The 18,476-nt window shown below is 42.6% G+C and overlaps 1 protein-coding gene across 1 annotated transcript in view; it reads left to right on the forward strand.

Moving 5' to 3' along the window:
- The first annotated feature begins 491 nt into the window (after positions 1–491).
- Positions 492–18,476, forward strand: part of LG07H3orf49 (linkage group 07 C3orf49 homolog) — a 29,430-nt gene continuing 11,445 nt past the window's right edge. The window contains exons 1-2 of the mRNA XM_073591377.1: positions 492–811; positions 13,216–13,541. Of these exons, the coding sequence (XP_073447478.1) occupies positions 702–811; positions 13,216–13,541 (436 nt within the window). The 5' untranslated portion in view covers positions 492–701. The remainder of the gene's footprint in view (positions 812–13,215; positions 13,542–18,476) is intronic.

Consider the following 18,476-nt stretch of genomic DNA (forward strand, 5'->3'; position numbering starts at 1 on the left):
CAAAATTTCGGTCTTTTTTTGTTTATAGCGCAAAAAGTAAAAACTGCAGAGGTGATCAAATACTAGCTCTATTTGTGGGGAAAAAAAGCACATCAATTTTATTTGGGTACAATGTCACAAGACCGCGCAATTGTCAGTTAAATTAACGCAATGCCGTATCGCAAAAAAATAGCCTGGTCATGGAGTGGGGGGTAAACTTTCTGGAGCTGAAGTAGTTAAGCTGACCAACTGCGTCAAAGTAATCCCTCTATGGCCAGTCCCTACACTACACTGCACTACTCTACACTACATTACACTCTACTAAACCCTTATAAAGTGGTCTTCTGATTTCTGTGTGTTTCTTTGTTGTCCTGGTTATAATTTAGGAAACACAGAACTCAGTGTTCACGGTCATTACAATTCCTATTTGTTTCAAGGACATGTCAACATCCCAAGAACAGGTCAGAGATGTCAATGGAATCTCACAAGTCAATGATGAATCTTTCACTTACTACTAAAGCCGGGGAGAGTTTGGGAAAAGCTTTTCTCTCTGTCAAAGCAACTAACATATCCCCGCTCTTCAGACCAGAACTGCAAGAACTGTCTCTATTAACTAGGCTAAGTGATTTCACTATGACAAGTCCAAATCAATGACTGGGAACTGAAGAGGACAATTTTTGGATATCGTGCCACCTTCTAAGATATGAACTATTTACAAAATCATGGAACGTCAATCAGGCTCATCGGAATCTTTAAACCTCCTCAAGAAAGCAAGATTTTTACAGCAGAATAAATGTAATACTCCACAGGCAAAGAGAAAGGGCATGGCTAGGTATGTATTGCCGGCACTAAACCCTACGCTCTCCTTAAAATGTATTTCACCCTTTTGCAGCTTCATTTTATATTTGTTACATGCTCCCATTCACTTAGCAAAAAAAATGCTTAACATGCTTCTACATGCTTAAAAATCCTACGTACTTTTCCCCTTCTTTGTAATGTTAAGGATTGGGCTGGGGAGTTACACTTGTCATAATTAACTCTGTCTGTACTGTGCTGGCAAATATCATTATCAGATGTAAACTAGGTGCACACTGTCCTAAGAAAAGGTTAAATCACGCACGATTTCCTCTTTATGCCACAGTAGCTTTATTTTCTTTACATCAGTTCCTTTCTCCCAGGGAGGGGGGCACATTTTGTCCCACTCACTTGGGCAGGCAAAACGGTTATTTGGATTCCTACGCTGGGACCACTTATTATCCATATTTGGTTGATTACTCCATCCTTCTCCTTTGGGGGATTGTGAATATACATCAAAAATCGTTTTTTGTCCCACACATGGGTTGGACCATTCCATTGGGGTTATTATCTCCCCGGGCCCTTTTTTGGACCATACAAAATTGTTCCTTATCCGTATTCAGGTTTTTCGTTTTTGACGCCCTTGTTGGATATTCATATCCTTGGGTTCTTTTGCATGATAAAAGGCTTACATAGGCTTCTTTGGGGAACTGCTGGTATGGAGGAATTTCCAATGATGCTTTTTTTGACATAAATGGAAAATGAAGATTGTATTTATATATTTCGAAACGCGTTGGACTCTCACTCATGGATTATCAACATTTATGTCGTGGGATTCTCACCATTTCTGTCAAATTGTGAATGTAGTAATACTGTTGCTTATATGAATGTGATTGTTGCTAAATCATGGTTTTATGAATTTTTTGTATCAATAAATTGAATATTTTTTATAAAAAAAAACTTTTTCATACTTTCCAAATAATTGCCCTTAAAATCCCATCTTCGAGGTTTCTTCTTTTTTTATACAAATTTCAAGGGATGTTGGCAATTTCACACGCAACCTTTGGGAGTCAACCCTTTTTTCTAAGGTTAAATCTATGAAGGCTTAGGAGGTACATTGCATGCTAGTACACTGTCCCTCAGTATGTCCCATAATATCAAGCTATACGAAATAAAAGAAACTGTCTATAGGATCCTACTGTTAGATAATCCTGATTCAAAAAACTAAAAAGATAAGAATATTTTTAATTGTTTTTAGGTATATTATGTGAATGGGAACACATAACATACACAGAGTGTGTGTGTGGGGGGGGGGGGTCAAATTTGACTGCAAAAGTTGACAAACACTTTAAAGCGACAAAGTGTTCCGTGCACGTTTTCCTTACCGCATTCAAAATGCACTGCTATTGCAATCTGCAATGTTAAGTTAATGATACCCCAAACGCAGGTTGCAAACTGAATGAGCTGAAATCGCACCGCACAGAATTGCATAAGAACCACAGTAGAATGCACATCGCTTTCCTGTGCGATTCCCAGTGTGGATCGGCCCTAAAGGTAATTTCCTGACAGACTCCATGTCAGCTTATGCCTAGGTAGACTCCGCCCTCGCTCCTACCCCATCGGACCCCACTGCCATAAATTTTTAGGCTGATCCAGAATAGGGTTGCCACCTTTTCTTCAAGCCAAATCTGAACACTTCTGGGGGCCCCAAGGAGAGTAGTAATGTGGCGCACATAGCTTGCTACAGCGAACAGTGGGTGTGGCCAAATTACTCTTGCTGACATCACCCTGCATCCCAGTAATGTTGAACCTGCCCCCAGACAGCCTCTTGCAGCTCTCAGACAGAAACAGATTTGTGTGTGACTACCTTGGTTTATTGGGGAGCCACAGCCCTGTCTGAGTAATGTGTCCGGGTTTCAGTCCGCCTTAAACCCGGACACATGATTCAAAACCCGGACTGTCCGGGTGAATCCTGGACAGGTGGCAATCCTAATCCAGAGGTTGTGTTCCTTTTTTGTCCTCCCCATGGGACCTATCAAGATGGCATTCTCTAACCTTTGTTGGTTTACTGACGGATGTCAGCTCCTGGATCTCCAGCAGGGTCGTGAGTATTCCCAGCTATCAGTGGGACAGTTACAGGATGATATTGGATTCCCCAGCTATCAGCAGGGTGGCTTCATGGCATACAGAAGATAAGGATCAGCGTTGACAGTCATTGGTGGTACTGAGTGATGCCATACTCCCAGCTATCAGTGGGATGATGCCAGGATGAGTTCGGATTCCCCAGCAACCAGTGGGGTGGTAATGATGGGACACATTCAATGAGGAGCTTATCCGAAAGCGTGCCCGGCCATTGGCAGGGCTGTGGTTGACCAAATGCCCAACTAACAGCAGATGGTTCAGAGTGTGCCCAGCATATGCCCTGCGGAAGAGGTCTAGGACGCCTGAGTATGTACAGCTAGAGGTCAGCACAAGGATCTTGACCAGACCCCATACAAGCTATTAGGCTAGGTTCACACCAATGCATTTTGCAGTGCATTGCAAATTTGCACAAACACACTACAGTCCATTTAACATTAGTTCTTATTGCTCACATTCACATCTATGCAGTCTCCACCTGTGCGTTTTTTGAAAAGGTGCAGGGACTTTTTTTTTACACACAGCAGGATGCACTGGAGAAACGCATCAACCGAACCTGCTTAGATGTGACCCTAGTCTTAAAGAGTAACTCCAAGTGGAGAGGACTATCCTCTCTGGGTGATCTATGTATATTGCAGCATTTAATCAAAGTTTGGTGCAGTTCCCTACCTTTTTTTCTTTCTATTCTGAACAGATCGCTGTTTGTGTCATCCTGTCCTGCTTTCTGTATGGTAGGGTCTGGTTCATTATCCGCCTGGTGGAATCACAGTGCTCTTTTTTGGGAACCTAGAATGTCAGCATCCCTGTAACAGTGGTTAACCCATTAGGGGTTTTTCACTTAGCAAACAGAAACTATTGCATTGTCTTTTCTGAAAGCTTAGGAAATTTCAGCAGCTGCAGTTTGAATTGGGAAGGCAATTTTTAAATTACTACATGGTCTCAGTAGCAATTTGTACATTTGTTACAATATTTTTTCCTAAGAATGGGGAGTTCTCCTTGAGGCCCCTTTCACACTGGCAGAATCCATCAGAGAATCCGCCTGCTCAGCAGGGGATCTCTTCACTGATCCCCACTGACCAGGCAAGGCAGATGACAGGTCTGAGTTCACTCTATTGATGCAGAGCGAACACAGACACAGCCCGCTTTCCTCTATGGGCAGTCAGATATAAACAGACCACTTGTCTGTTTTCATCTGACTCTCATCCGATCCAATCCACCAGACGGATCAAAACATCTGTTTTTAGCGGACAGGATCGGATGTCGGCGGGTGGCAACGGACACGTCTGTTGACATCTGCTGTTCCATAGAGGGCAATGGCTGGTCCGATCAGGTCCTCCTGAAAAACTGACCGGCGGACCCGATTGGTCCGCCCGCATGAAAGGGCCTAAAGCCCTATACACACGAACAGAAAATCGTACGAAAAATACCACTTTCGAATCGTTTGTGCGATAATCGGATAAGCTCGTTAGTACAGAGCTTTCGAGAGCTGATCATGACAGTTCATCTGATATTATTCGGTCGGACATGCACAAAAGTTTCTTACGTACTATGCCAGATTGTACGATTTTTGTTTAGTCAGCACAGTTGTCGTTCAAAAGTACAATACAAATACATTAAAACACATGACATCACTTCCGAATTTTTATTCTGTCGTACAAGAATTTTCGTGACTTTAGTAAACTCTTCAGGTTCGATCTGAGATTAGCATGCAAAAAAAAAAAAACAGACGATCATTCGTCTGATAATCTCATTGTGTGTACCAGGCATTAGACTTGCAAAGTCACCCTGTTTGGCATGGATTTGTTTTGTTTACTGGGACGGGTCCTTGTGTAGCTGGCAGTATAATCCTTCTATGCTATGATTGCTGTATGCAGGTTAGTAGCAGGTGGGGCAGTGTGTTCCTTACTGGTATTTTACCTGTAATCTCAGTACTTCTGTGGACTTCCTAAAGTTGTACACTCCTTACCTTCTTGCATTTCTTATTGCCAGTTTTCTGCCAAAACATGTGCTTGCTGTTTTGAACCATATTGTCACTTCATCCTTGCAATCAGCCATTGCCAAGTAGGTAATGTCGGCCATACATGGATTAAATGTTGGCTAGTTCAACAGAGACCAAAGTCATAGCTCCCAACTATCCCTGATTTGAAGGGACTGTTCCTGATTTGGAGCAATGTCCCTCTGTCCCTCATTCCTCCTCATTTGTCCCTCATTTTGGTCTGATCTATATAGATGTATATTAATTGCACTTTTTATCTATCAAAAAGTGTTTTCCAGCACTAAACCTTTGATCTGATTTCTAAATTGCTGCATTTGTAAATTCCAAAAGCCAATATAAAGGAATAGTAGTGGTAAAAAAAGCACCTATGGGTTTAACCAATCTTGTTTTTTTGTACAATTCTCCTTTAAGGGGGCGTGGCAAGGGGTGTGTCCTATGCCTGCATACTTTTGCTGATAGGTGTCCCTCATTCCCATATCAAAAAGTTGGGAGGTATGACCAAAGTGCCTAGTTAAAAACCACACAATCATATACATGTACTATCATAAGGTGCTTCAGAGAAAGTGCATATCATAAAACAAAAAGTCCATCCAAATCTTCAAAGCGCTCATTTGCTTAAATATAAACCAGTGACTGTCCCTTTAAAAGAGTTTTCCAAAAAGTGCCTTGTGTGTTCAATAAATCAACATCATACTCCACCTTTTGTGCACTCACCTACAGATGTTGACCCCCCCGAGCTTACACTGAGGTGGGTCACATAAGCTTTATCAGAAGGCATCTCCCATACACCATACTTCTGTTCAGGTATCCTCAGTCCATTCACCCACATAATAAAAGAAAGAACCAAAGACAAAAACCATAGCATAACACTGCCAGTTTATTGAAAGCCATTAAAATCATAAAACTATTGCAATCACAAAGTAATGTGTCTGCCCGGCACAAGAATAATGTGTTAATGCTCGTAATGCAGTGCCACTGCTCCAGTACAACCCGGAGCCAGTGTGTGCTCCAACTCACAGAAGCGATGTTTTTCGGAAGTCATTGCCCTTGCGCGTTTTGTCATCAAACAGACATCCTCAGGAAGCGTGGCTATTTTATATGCTGCAAATTGCCCTTACAGAATGTAACGATCCCAGCGGGGATCTAAATGATTAAACATAATGTAGATGGTTCCAGGGCTGTCTTCAATATTTATTGGACCCCTGTCAAACATTTTCTTGCCCCCCCCCCACTCCATGCAATTTTGCACCCCACCTGTCTGCACACCATGGACTGGGGTGAAGAGGGGACCCATCAATAGACAGAAAACTCCTAGGGATCCTAGAACTCCTGGGATCAGTGGCAGTGCTGGGGGGAGGGGAGGGTGTGATCAATGGCAATTCAGATTTTTTTACCGGCTACCAATATAAAGATGAGTTTTAATACTGGCCACTAATGTAATAGAAGCATTCGCAGTAACCACCAATGTAAGGAGGGAGACCTTCACACTGGCCACTAGTGTGAATAAAAGGATTGTACACCAAGCCCCAATGTAATGAGAAGATTTACAATGACTACCAATGTAAAGGGGATTTACACCGATCACTAATGTAATGGAAGCATTCACAGTAACCACCAATGTAAGGAGGGATTTACACTGACCACTAATGTAAGGGGCACCTTCACACTGGCCACTAGTGTAAATGAAAGGATTCTACACTAAGCCCCAATGTAATGAGAAGATTTACACTGACCACCAATATGAGACATTTAGCCTGCGTTCACATTTGTGTGTCGGGAACGCATACAAAATCGCTTTCCTGACACCACAGAAACGTGCTGCCCTTTAGCAGATACACAGCAGTGCCATCAATTGTTAATGACACCCTCACCCATCTGCTGACATGTGCTATGCAACCGTGTGATTTTGATAAAGCATTAGGGACTTTCTTCTGCATTTATAGCACATAGAGCAGCCCATTGAAATAATTGGGCTGCCCCACACACGACCTACATCTTTATCCACCCTGTCAGTACACCTTTGCATCCTAAAACCCCTGCTAACCTCTGCACCCCAAACCTCCCCCATCCTCTACATTCCAACCCTCCACCCCTTTCACTCTACCTGCCTCCTCTGCTCATCTTTGAACCCACCTTCCTTACCTCTATACATCCCCTCCTTGCTTACCTGTTCACCCCAAACTGTAATTCCTTCCCTACCTACCTCTGCACAACCCACACTACCCCCCCCCCACCACCACCACCAACAACAACAATTTGCCTACCTTTGCACAAGCAGAACAGGCTGATGTTAGGCTGAAAGACCACCGTTGCAGGCAGGACTTCCAAGCATGCCCCTTTACCTCCCCAGTGGGCAGCATTCAGTATAAGTGATGGTGGATATGACCTCAGGGGAGCATGATATACATATGAATGCCGCCTCTATTTACAAATGAATGCTGCCAGGCCGCGGCTATTTACATATAATTGCAGCCGCTATTTACATATCAATGCCGGTTATTTACATGTAAACACAGGGTCTGCAGGTGAGTCATCTGAACACAACAATAGGGCAGAGCTGGGCAGCATTAGTAGCAGCACTTCACACTGAGATATCGGGACACAACACAGGACTAAAACTTCAAGGGACAAGGGAATTTAAATTGTGATAGTTGGCAAGTATGAGGTAGCTGCTCCGGGCCCCACAACAATGACAGGGCCCAGGGCAGCTTCCCCTTTTGCCCTGCCTTAAAGACGGCCCTGGGTGGTTCGTTAGCAGCATTGGCAGATTATCTAACATAAAATAATACAATTACAAAATGTATTTTATTATTAAACACATCGATTTCATAAACATTTTCTCCTCCAATAACTTAAAACCTACTGGTAAGTACCTCAGATTGATTATCATAGACACCTTTATCCATATAGTTGTGTCTAGACACTGTAAGGGAAGTTGTTTCCATTCTCCATGTGCAATAATCCTCTACTCTGGCAATGTCCAGCTATTTCCTTCCAAAAACAGTCAACTGGTCTTCTTCTCAGGCTAATTACCCCTTTTCAAACAATTCCTCAACAGAAGATGCGGATGAGGATGATCTATTTGCAGGTTTTTGTACTTCCCTTTGTAAGGCTGTTAGGATGGTAACTGCAGTGCAAGTATTTTAACACCTCCAAAAGGGCATGTAGCAAACTAGAAGCTCATTCTAGGAGAGTGGAGCAAAATTGAGCAGAAGATCAGAGCAGCAGAGTGGATTGCAGCACTGGGTTACTCAGTTCAAATCCCAACTAGGACACTTCTATCTCAGCTACCTGCGTACGAAAAAAACCCATTTGGTCGATGCAGACTTCATGAGATTAGCCAGACACATAAAGTTATCATTAGAAGATGCTGTATCCATAAGGATATACTCAATCACTACATTGATCTTGACCTTAGAAGGTACATCTGTCTGCAGTTGCAGCCTATGAAGCTGCCATAACCCTTGCCTCTCTTCAAATGCAATGGAAGTTGGGCTGGAGAGGGTTGATTCTACCCTAAAGAACAATTTCAACAAAGGAGAGATCTTGTTTGCATTGCAAGAGCTGAAACTGTCCTCTGTGAGGGCAAGCTATAATTGATAGTTTGGCCTCCTATTTTTGAGTAAATGTCTGTTGAGTGAAAGAAGACTGCAGTTCAGGGGTTGATACCTTATAAATCCTGAAGAGGTTTGCTCGTGCAGGCCTGGTTTGGAGTCCAGGAAGAATTGAAAAGAGAGGGAGTCCTCATCCAAGAAGTCAGTGAAAAGCTGCACTTCAGGAAGACATGATGCCTGCTGGTCTCTTTGAGTCATCCACACATATCTTATGGGCACCTCTTTCAACATGAGTTTACAAAGTGTGCCAATTTAAGTCCCGGAATGCCCGTGGCGTAGCACTATGCTTGTAAGTTACACAGCCATTTGGAATCAAGCGTGTTCTGACCTGGGACCGCAGAGTTGAACTGGGCAGGGCTGATAACACTGTTTGAGATTTCAGTGAATCAGCTATATGTAAGCAGATAATTAGCATCTACTTCATAAAGATGGCCACACACCTTGTAATTTTTTCCTTCAATTAATTTTCCTTATATTTTAATTTTTTTATTTTTTTAACCATTCAGCCTAAAATTAGTGCAGTCAAGCTGTAACAGTCAAAGCTGTATTTAGAGTCGACTTTTACATGTGCTGCTATAAATATCTTGCAGTATTTCACTGATATAATTACACATTTTTAACGCCTTTGTTCTGTTTCTGATAGATTACCCAGTGCTTGTTTTTGCCTGTAAAGATTTACAATTTTGACTAGTCTGTTTTGTTTGTTTTCAGTTTTCTGTGACCAGACAGGATTCACCCCGTCTCTTTGTGGTCTGAAAAATCCTGTGACCACTCTTCCTCCTTTGTAAGACAGCACAGCTTGTCTCTTAAAGTGAACCACAACGTGAACCACAAAATACCAGCAATTGCTTTTATTATCAAAGAAAAGCCTATTTAAGGAATATATTGTTAGGCAATACAAATATATAAACTTGGTGGTGAATTGCTTTAAACCTACTTTTTTGATTGGAATCTAATTGAAAATGGTTAAATCTGCAAATATATTGGCTTGTTACCAAAAAAAGTATAAAAGAGTGGACTTTTAAGGTACCCCACAACATCTGACTAGTAAAAAAAAAAATGTATTCACATTATATTTAATCTATATTACTGTATAATTAATTCATTATTTATAATTCATTTATAATTAATTATAAACTGTACAACTCAGTTGAACAACCAACTGAAATCTTTTAAATGGAGGGAAGTAAAAATAAAAAAATAAAATAATATGGTTGCATAAGTGTGCACACCATTAAACTAATACTTTGTCTAAGCACCTTTTGATTTTATTACAGCACTCAGTCTTTTTGGGTATGAGGCTATCAGCATAACACATATTGACTTGGCAATATTTGCCCACTTTTCTTTGCAAAAACACTCCAAATCTGTCAGATTGTGAGGGCATCTCCTATGCACAGCCTTCTTCAGATCACCCCACAGATTTTCAATCGGATTCAGGTCTGGGGTCTGGCTGGGCCATTCCAAAATGTTAATCTTCTTCTGGTGAAGCCATTCCTTTGTTGATTTGGATGTATGCTTTGGGTCGTTGTCATGCTGAAAGATAAAGTTCCTCTTCATGTTCAGCTTTCTAGAAGAAGCCTGGAGGTTTTTCTGCCAATATTGACTGGTATTTGGAACTGGTCATAATTCCCTTTACCTTGACTAAGGCTCCTGTTCCAGATGAAGAAAAACTTTTGGTGGTGTGCAGTGTTGTTTTTTGCACCAAGCATTTATTTTGGAAATATGGCCAAAAAGGTTCAACCTCGGTTTCATCAGACCATAACACCTTTTCCCACATGCTTTTGGGAGACTTCAGATATGTTTTTGCAAAATTTAGACAGGCTTGGATGTTTTTCTTCGTAAGAAAAGGCTTCTGTCTTGTCACTCTACCCCATAGCCCAGACATATGAAGAATACGGCAGATTGTTGTCACATGTACCACACAGCCAGTACTTGCCAGATATTCCTGCAGCTCCTTTAATGTTGCTGTAGGCCTCTTGGCAGCCTCCCTGACCAGTTTTTTTTTTTTCGTCCTTTCATCAGTTTTGGAGGGACGTCCAGTTCTTGGTAATGTCACTGTTGTGCCATATTCTCTCCATTTGATGATGACTGTCTTCACTGTGTTCTATGGTATATCTAATGCCTTGGAAATTCTTTTGTACCCTTCTCCTGACTGATACCTTTTAGCAATGAGATCCCTCTGATGCTTTGGAAGCTCTCTGCCGACCATGGCTTTTGCTGTAGGATGCGACTAAGAAAGTGTCAGGAAAGACCTATTAGAACACCTGAACTTTATTTGGGGTTAATCAGAGGCACTTTAAATGATGGCAGGTGTGTACTGACTCCTATTTAACATCAGTTTGAATGTGATTGCTTAATTCTGAACACAGCTACATCCTCAGTTATAAGAAGGTGTGCACACTTATGCAACCACATTATTTTAGTATTTAGTATTTTCACTTCCCCTCCCTAAAAGATTTCAGTTTGTTTTTCAACTGAGTTGTACAGTTTATAGGTCATTTTAAAGGTGGAAAAAGTTCTGAAATTATGTATCTTTGTCTCAGTTTTTACATCACAGAAACCTGGAATTTTAGCAGGGGTGTATAGACTTATATCCACTGTATATATATATATATATATATATATATATATATATATATATATATATATATATATATGTATATATTATTTTGCTCTTTATAAAAAAGCATAATTTTTACTCCTGAAAGAGGAATCCTCTTCTATTGTGTCACTTCAAAAGTCAAAAAGGGAAAATCTATGATGCTACTTTTATAAGATGCATATATACTTTTATATCAGAGAAGGAGGATTTTTTGAATGAGGAGACAATAATGTATTATTGGTTACCATGAGCCACAAATTACTTTTAATATGCTGTTTTAATGAATTATGATGTGAATAAAAAAATATAGTTTTTTTTTTTTTTTTACTACTTTTACTACTTACTACTAGGATTTAATCATAAAATGGCCAGCATTAGGGTTATGGTTATAGTAATGTGTTTCCTTTAACAAAAAAGGGTAAGTACCTAGAAGTGTTTGCAGCAGCTTTCAGTGCCTTCACTTCATCTGAATGCTGGACTGGTGTGACTGAGCAAAGCTCTGGCACTTTCTATGCATTCTATGCATGAAGGTAAAAAAACCTTCTGTGAGCAGCAACCATTGCACAGAGCAGGTAATTATAACATGTTTGTTATTTTTTTTTAAATGCCTTTAATATTACTTTAAACCCAAAACCAAAAATGTATTATATTTGCAACTTACCAATCATGAGATGTAGTGGTTGTATCAGTTTTCTTTTCTTTGGCTTTTTTCCCTCTGTTTTCACCTGGTGATCCAAACAGTAAAGCCGCGTACACACGACCGGTTTTGCCGTCGGAATAAACTCCGAAGTTTTCTCCGACGGAATTTCATTCAAGCGGTTTTGGCTACAAACGGTCAAACCAAAGTCCAACCGTCCAGAATGCGGTGACGTACAACGGGACTAGAAAAAGGAAGTTCAATAGCCAGTAGCCAATAGCTTCCATCTCGTACTTACTTCAGAGCATGCGTTGTTTTTGGTCCGTTGGAACAGCATACAGATGAGCGATTTTCCCGATAGGAATTGGAAATATTTAGAGCATGTTCCATTTCTAGATCTGTCAGAATTTTCATTAAAAAAAGTCCGATGAGACATACACGATCGGAATAGACGATGAAAAGACTTCATCTCACTTTTTCTATTGGACATTCCGCTCGTGTGTACGCGGCATAACACACCTCTTGTATTAGTGAGACACAACTCTGGAGGAATGAGATAGGATGCACAGCGGACAGCACCATTGTCAGTCTCTGGGGGGGGGAGTGTTAAACATATTAGCAAACTTAGATACACTAACATATGGAAGCCAAACTCCAGCCCATACTTTATAATTAGTTACAGCAAACAGTATTTTTTCCCTTTGGGATAAAAGTTTTGCATGGATAAATAAAAGCTGATTATTTTAATCACCCCTGCTAGTGTTAAGTGATTTTTCTCATTCGTGTAAACTGATACATTCTGCTAGAGAGCTTGTGCTTTTGAAAAACAACAGATTTGCTGGCTGGATCATCAGGAAAAAATAGAAGAAAGAAAGCTTAAAAAAAGGAAACTAATACAGCCATCACATCTAAGAATTGGTAAGCTGCAATATAATAAATGTTTGCTCTTGGGTTTAATACTGGGTTCAATACCACTTTAAAGCTGGCTAAACAATGTTTCAGTTGAACGTTTTTTCAAAACTTCTGAACAATGTTCATTAGAACATTCTTTCTTGCCATCATTGAATCAACTAGATTTGTTCAAAAGCCCTCCAGACCTGATATTTGAAATCCCAAATGTATTAAACAGGTTTCATTACAATTAGTGCAATTTTTCCCAAGCGAAAAAAAAAACAACATTCACAATTACAATTTTGTTTGTTCAAAAAAACCCTACTTTTAATTTTGTTTGTTACTACAATCACAAACGAACATCATTTTGACTCCACAAACTATTAGAAAATTGAACAAATGTTCAGAAAATTGAAATTTTAGAACAAACTTCTACTAGCGTATGGCCAACTTTAGTGACATCATTTAAACTTGATATAGTTTTATATTCTCAGACTGAGCCTGGAGGAAATGTTCTTATAATAATGATATCCCTGGCACATTTTGTCTTTTTATTTAGGTGGCATAGAACTGTTTCTGAGAATCTAGTGAACCAAAATGTTCTGGTCCCAAATGAGGAACAAAGCAGTGACAGTGACTCTGGATCTTTCACAGCCTCAGAACAGAAGAAGAGAGGTCTTGGTCATAAAATGAAGTTCTTCTTGGGCAAGATCATCCAATCTAAAGTAAAGGAATCCCAATCCATGAAACTCAGCAATGCCTCATCTTCTCAGAATTCTTCACCCATGACATCCCCAAAACAGTATCGCCTTCCTAAAATAATCCAGCATCTGCCACTGACACGACAGACAGAGAAAGGGTCACGGAGGAGGATATCACAGGCTGGTAAGATGGTCAGTTGTTTGTAAAAACTGGAATTGTAATCTGCAAGGTCTCTGTAGGCATTTGTGTCATCTAAGTAAAGTGTTAAAGTGAAGTGTAGACTGATGACCTCAACACAGATGTGAGATTCTTATAGTAGGTGAGATGTTCTGGACAGAAGTGTCCTTCATGAAAACATGAACAGTTCATGTCTGCAATTTTGTTTTTATGGTCATTGTCATGAAGGGTGGGACAAGGGTTACACTGATGCATACATGGGGTGGAAGAACTAAATTTTTACTGGACAAGTAGTCCTAATTATTTATTAGCCCTGCAGGAAATGTCATTCTTGTATGTGTGCGCTGTAAAATATTTTGTACTAATTATTTGACAGAGTACACTGAAGTTTAGATATGAGTTTTGTTGCATAGTTACATTGGTCCAGCAGCTATAGCCACTAGCAATAATCACTGAGTGTTCTCCCAGCCGGGATGGCTGCCCCTGCTCTCCGCCCCCCAGCCGGGAGAACACAATAACTCTGCGGTAGGGATTTCCCCATTAACACTGACTGCGTTGAAGGAGGAATCAACCTGTGGTTGGGAAAGAAAAATGCACCTATCTATGCCTGGCTTAACATTTTAATTACAGATAAAGTTTTGTATATATCTGTATCTACAGGGAACACTCACTGTTAAGGAATCAGCCATATGAGAGTCTGTTTCCAGTGAGTCAGCTGACTTATAGACTTACATTGTATAAAGGGGCAGTAAAGCACAACTACTGTGCATCACTGCAAAGCAGGAAGCCTGAATATATAGTAAACAAATATGGCTTCCCCATTACACATATTTTAGTACAAATTGTAAACAGAAACAAGTTTTTTTTAACTTTAACACATAATAATATAGTTTTAACATGAAGCTGATCTCTTTTACATGTTTATTTAAAACAAATTATAAAGGCCATACCTTCCCTTTTAGGTAAAACAGGTTCCCATTTGCATTGGAAATGACAGCTGAAAAATGTAATTCTGATTGGTGACTGTTGACCAGGCTAGACAAAGCTGTTCTTAATTTCAGTTTTCATGTCTGAACTTTTTTTATCAATCAGTTTAACAAAAATTCTGAAAGGATAATGGCCTCCCGTTTAAAAAAAAATGTGCTGTAGCACTTATTTTTAAGTGTGTCTGCACTTAAAGTTTTCTTAGTCCTCCTTCAAAGTGCCATAAATACTTGTTGAACCTGCCAGTGAAGTCCACGCAGCTTCCTGTGATGGTGTGCCAACAATGTCCTAAATTCAGAGCAGAGTTGTCACTCTCATGTAGGCTCTGCCTGCTTGCACTACAGCAAAAATGGTTCCAGGGACGTGGCTATTAGCATTGTCACTGTTGATTCACAAGTCTGTAGCTTGTTATTCCCGCACCTAGTGACACCTAGTCTTGCCCACTGCCTCCCGGATTGACAGCACTGTCTCTGCTGCTGAAACCCTCCCACTGTGAGCTGCAGTGTCTGGGAGGGGAGTGTGTGAAACACAAATGAAGAATTTAGTTCAGTCAGGGAGGGTAAAGGAAGTTTTTGGTCATTTTTTAAGAGGCCTGTTCATGACGTAACAACTGGATGTGTGTCAGGAGCCAGGGAGCGTCTCCGCTCGCCGGGCTCCGGTGCGCATGCGCACGGGACGAGCACTTCGCCGCACACCCGTCCGCGGCCTGATGGTGCGGCGCGCGCGGGTGCACGGCGGTCCCCGTGTGCGCGCCGTAGCCCGTGCGGGTGCCCGGTAGCGCGTCACACTGACGCGCTCGCCGGCAGGGGGACTATATCTGACGGCTCCAGCACCCAGTCGGGTTGCTGGTTTGTCGTCAGCTCTCCCTGTTCCTTGAGCCTGTGTTTCCCCTGTACTTTGCCTGATCTGTGTACCGAAACTCTGCTGGCTTGTTTAACTATTATTCTCCTGGATTGTCCCTTGTACTGCTGCCTGATCTGTGTACCGAACCTCTGCTGGCTTGTTTAACTACTACTCTCCTGGATTGTCCCTTTGTACTGCTGCCTGATCTGTGTACCAAACCCCTGGCCTGTTTAACTACTACTCTGCTGGACAATCCCACCTATAACCTGCCTGATCTGTGTACCAAACCCCTGGCCTGTTTAACTACTACTCTGCTGGACAACCCCACCTATAACCTGCTTGACCTGTGTACCAAACCCCTGGCCTGTTTAATTACCACTCTGACAGACTATCTTGATTCTAGCTGCCTGATCTGTGCACCAAGCCCTGGTCTGCTTAACCACTGCACTACTGGACCTTGTGATACCCTGATTATCACCTGCTTGTACCCTAACCGTTGCTTGTGTTTTCAGCCCTGCTCCCTACGGATCCCAGAACACCCGCTTCCAGCTTCGGAACCTACTATCCTTCCGGAAGCCCGTGCCTCCGCGTGCCCTCAGCCTCCTGTATCCATTTCGGGGGTCTGGGTGCGCGTGGTCGTAAGGGCGAGCCGCTCTCGGCATCTCGGCCTCGGTGAGTATCTGTCCGTGACAGTACAAACCAGCCAGATGTCTGAGGCCGACAGAGCGCGCTCTCCTCTGGAGATCCTGTGTCAGCAAGTATCTACCCTTGCAGACTCCGTACAGAAGTTACAAGAAGGTTATACACAAATTGATAACCGTCTGCAGCAGATCACCGGGTTACTACCCTCCGCAGCCGCAGTTCCTGCACCCAGCAGTGGGGGTCCACTTCCCCAAGCTCCAGCCAACCCCACTGTGGTCATGGCTCTTCCTGAGCCCAGGGTCCCTATACCTGAACGGTTCTCGGGAGACCGCAAGAAGTTTAGGGCTTTCAAAAACGCATGTTCCCTCTACTTCGCTCTACAGCCGAGAACCTTCTCCTCAGAAATTGTCAAAGTGGGGTTTGTGATCTCCCTGCTATCTGAAGAACCCCAGGCGTGGGCCCACAGCCTGATGGAACAGAGCAGTCCTGCCCTGAACACTATTGAGGCCTTCTTTGAGAGCATGACCCAGCTCTACGATGATCCGCAACGCATGGCCACCGCCGAAGCTATCTTGCACCACCTGTCCCAAGGAAGAAGACCTATTGAGGACTATACAGTGGAGTTCCGTAAATGGGCGGCCGACACAAACTGGAATGAGCCGGCCTTACGTTATCAATACCGTCAAGGCTTGTCTGAATTACTCAAAGATGAGTTAGCTAGGATGGAGACCCCTGCTTCCCTAGAGGAACTCATTCAAGCAGCTACCAAGCTCGATCGGCGTCTTCGGGAGCGGCGCTCAGAACGGTTTCAGCTGCCTCGCCCTGCCTGGGCGTCACCAAGATCTCACTCCACGGTACCCTCAAATTCATCTTCAGTTCCCACTGCATCGGTCTCTGAAGCCGAACCAATGCAGCTCGGCTTGGTCCGAGGTCCATTAACCTCCGAAGAGAAGCAACGCAGGCAGCAGTACATAGACGAAAATCTTGAGAAGGGTTTCATCCGCCCTTCATCCTCACCCGCCGGAGCGGGTATCTTTTTCGTCGGGAAAAAAGATGGTACCCTAAGACCCTGCGTAGACTATCGACAACTAAACAACATTACAATTAAGAACCGGTACCCGTTACCGCTCATTCCTGAGTTGTTCCAGAGGTTCCGATCAGCCAAGGTGTTCTCTAAGCTCGATCTCCGAGGGGCCTACAATCTCGTCAGGATCAGGGCGGGAGACGAATGGAAGACGGCCTTTAGATCTAGATTCGGTCACTTCGAGTACTTAGTGATGCCATTCGGTCTCTGCAACGCCCCAGCCACCTTCCAACATCTGGTGAACGATATTTTTCGACAATATCTAGATGACTTTCTCGTGGTATATCTGGACGATATCCTTATTTTCTCCCCTACGCTAGAAATGCACAGGAAACACGTTAAAATGGTTCTTGCCATTCTGCTACGACACAAGCTATATCTGAAAGCCGAAAAATGTGAATTTGAGAGATCAACTATACAATTCTTGGGGTTCATACTCTCTACCAATGGGGTTGCCATGGACCCTCAGAAGATTCAGGCAATTCAGGAATGGCCAGCTCCATCTAATAAAAAAGGAGTACAGAGGTTTATTGGTTTTGCTAATTTCTACCGGAAATTTATCGTGGGATTTTCGGCCATTGTGGCACCTATTACCCAATTAACTCGGCAGCATCAATCTTTTCAGTGGTCCACAGCGGCTCAAGAGGCTTTCCTTAAATTAAAAGAACTATTCAGTTCCGCTCCAATCCTCTGCCATCCTGACCCGACTCAGCCCTTCATACTGGAGGTGGACGCATCGGAAAACGCAACCGGGGCAATTCTTTCCCAGAGACAGGGACCAAAGGCCATTCTACACCCAGTAGCTTTCGCTTCCCGGAAACTCAGCCCACCGGAACTCAATTACGACGTGGGTGACAGAGAGCTGCTGGCTATTAAGTTTGCTTTGGAGGAATGGAGGTACCTGCTGGAGGGGGCGGTTCATCCGGTAATGATCTTTACGGACCACAAGAATCTCGAGTACCTCAGAACAGCAAAACGCTTAAAACCCCGCCAAGCCCGTTGGGCCCTTTTCTTCTCCCGCTTTAATTTCCATATAGCGTACAGACCTGGGGCAAAGAACGGGAAGGCTGATGCCCTTTCACGGATGTTTTCCGCAGACTCCCAAACACCAACACCCAGCACGATCCTCTCTCCTCAAAATTTCCTCGGACTAACTCAAGCAGACTTGATATCCTCCATCAAATCTTCATCAGGCACTTGTACAGAACCAGCTGTGCATTCCCTGAAAAGATCCGAAGATCTTTTCTGGATTAAGGGAAAAATATTTGTACCACAAGTGACTCGGCCCTTAACCCTTCAGATGTGTCATGATCATAAGATGGCAGGACATTTTGGGAACAAGAAGACGGCGGAACTCCTTTCTCGTTCTTTTTGGTGGCCAGGATGGA

The sequence above is a fragment of the Aquarana catesbeiana genome, linkage group LG07 (genome assembly GCF_042186555.1).
Source record: "Aquarana catesbeiana isolate 2022-GZ linkage group LG07, ASM4218655v1, whole genome shotgun sequence".
Taxonomy (NCBI): Eukaryota; Metazoa; Chordata; class Amphibia; order Anura; family Ranidae; genus Aquarana; species Aquarana catesbeiana.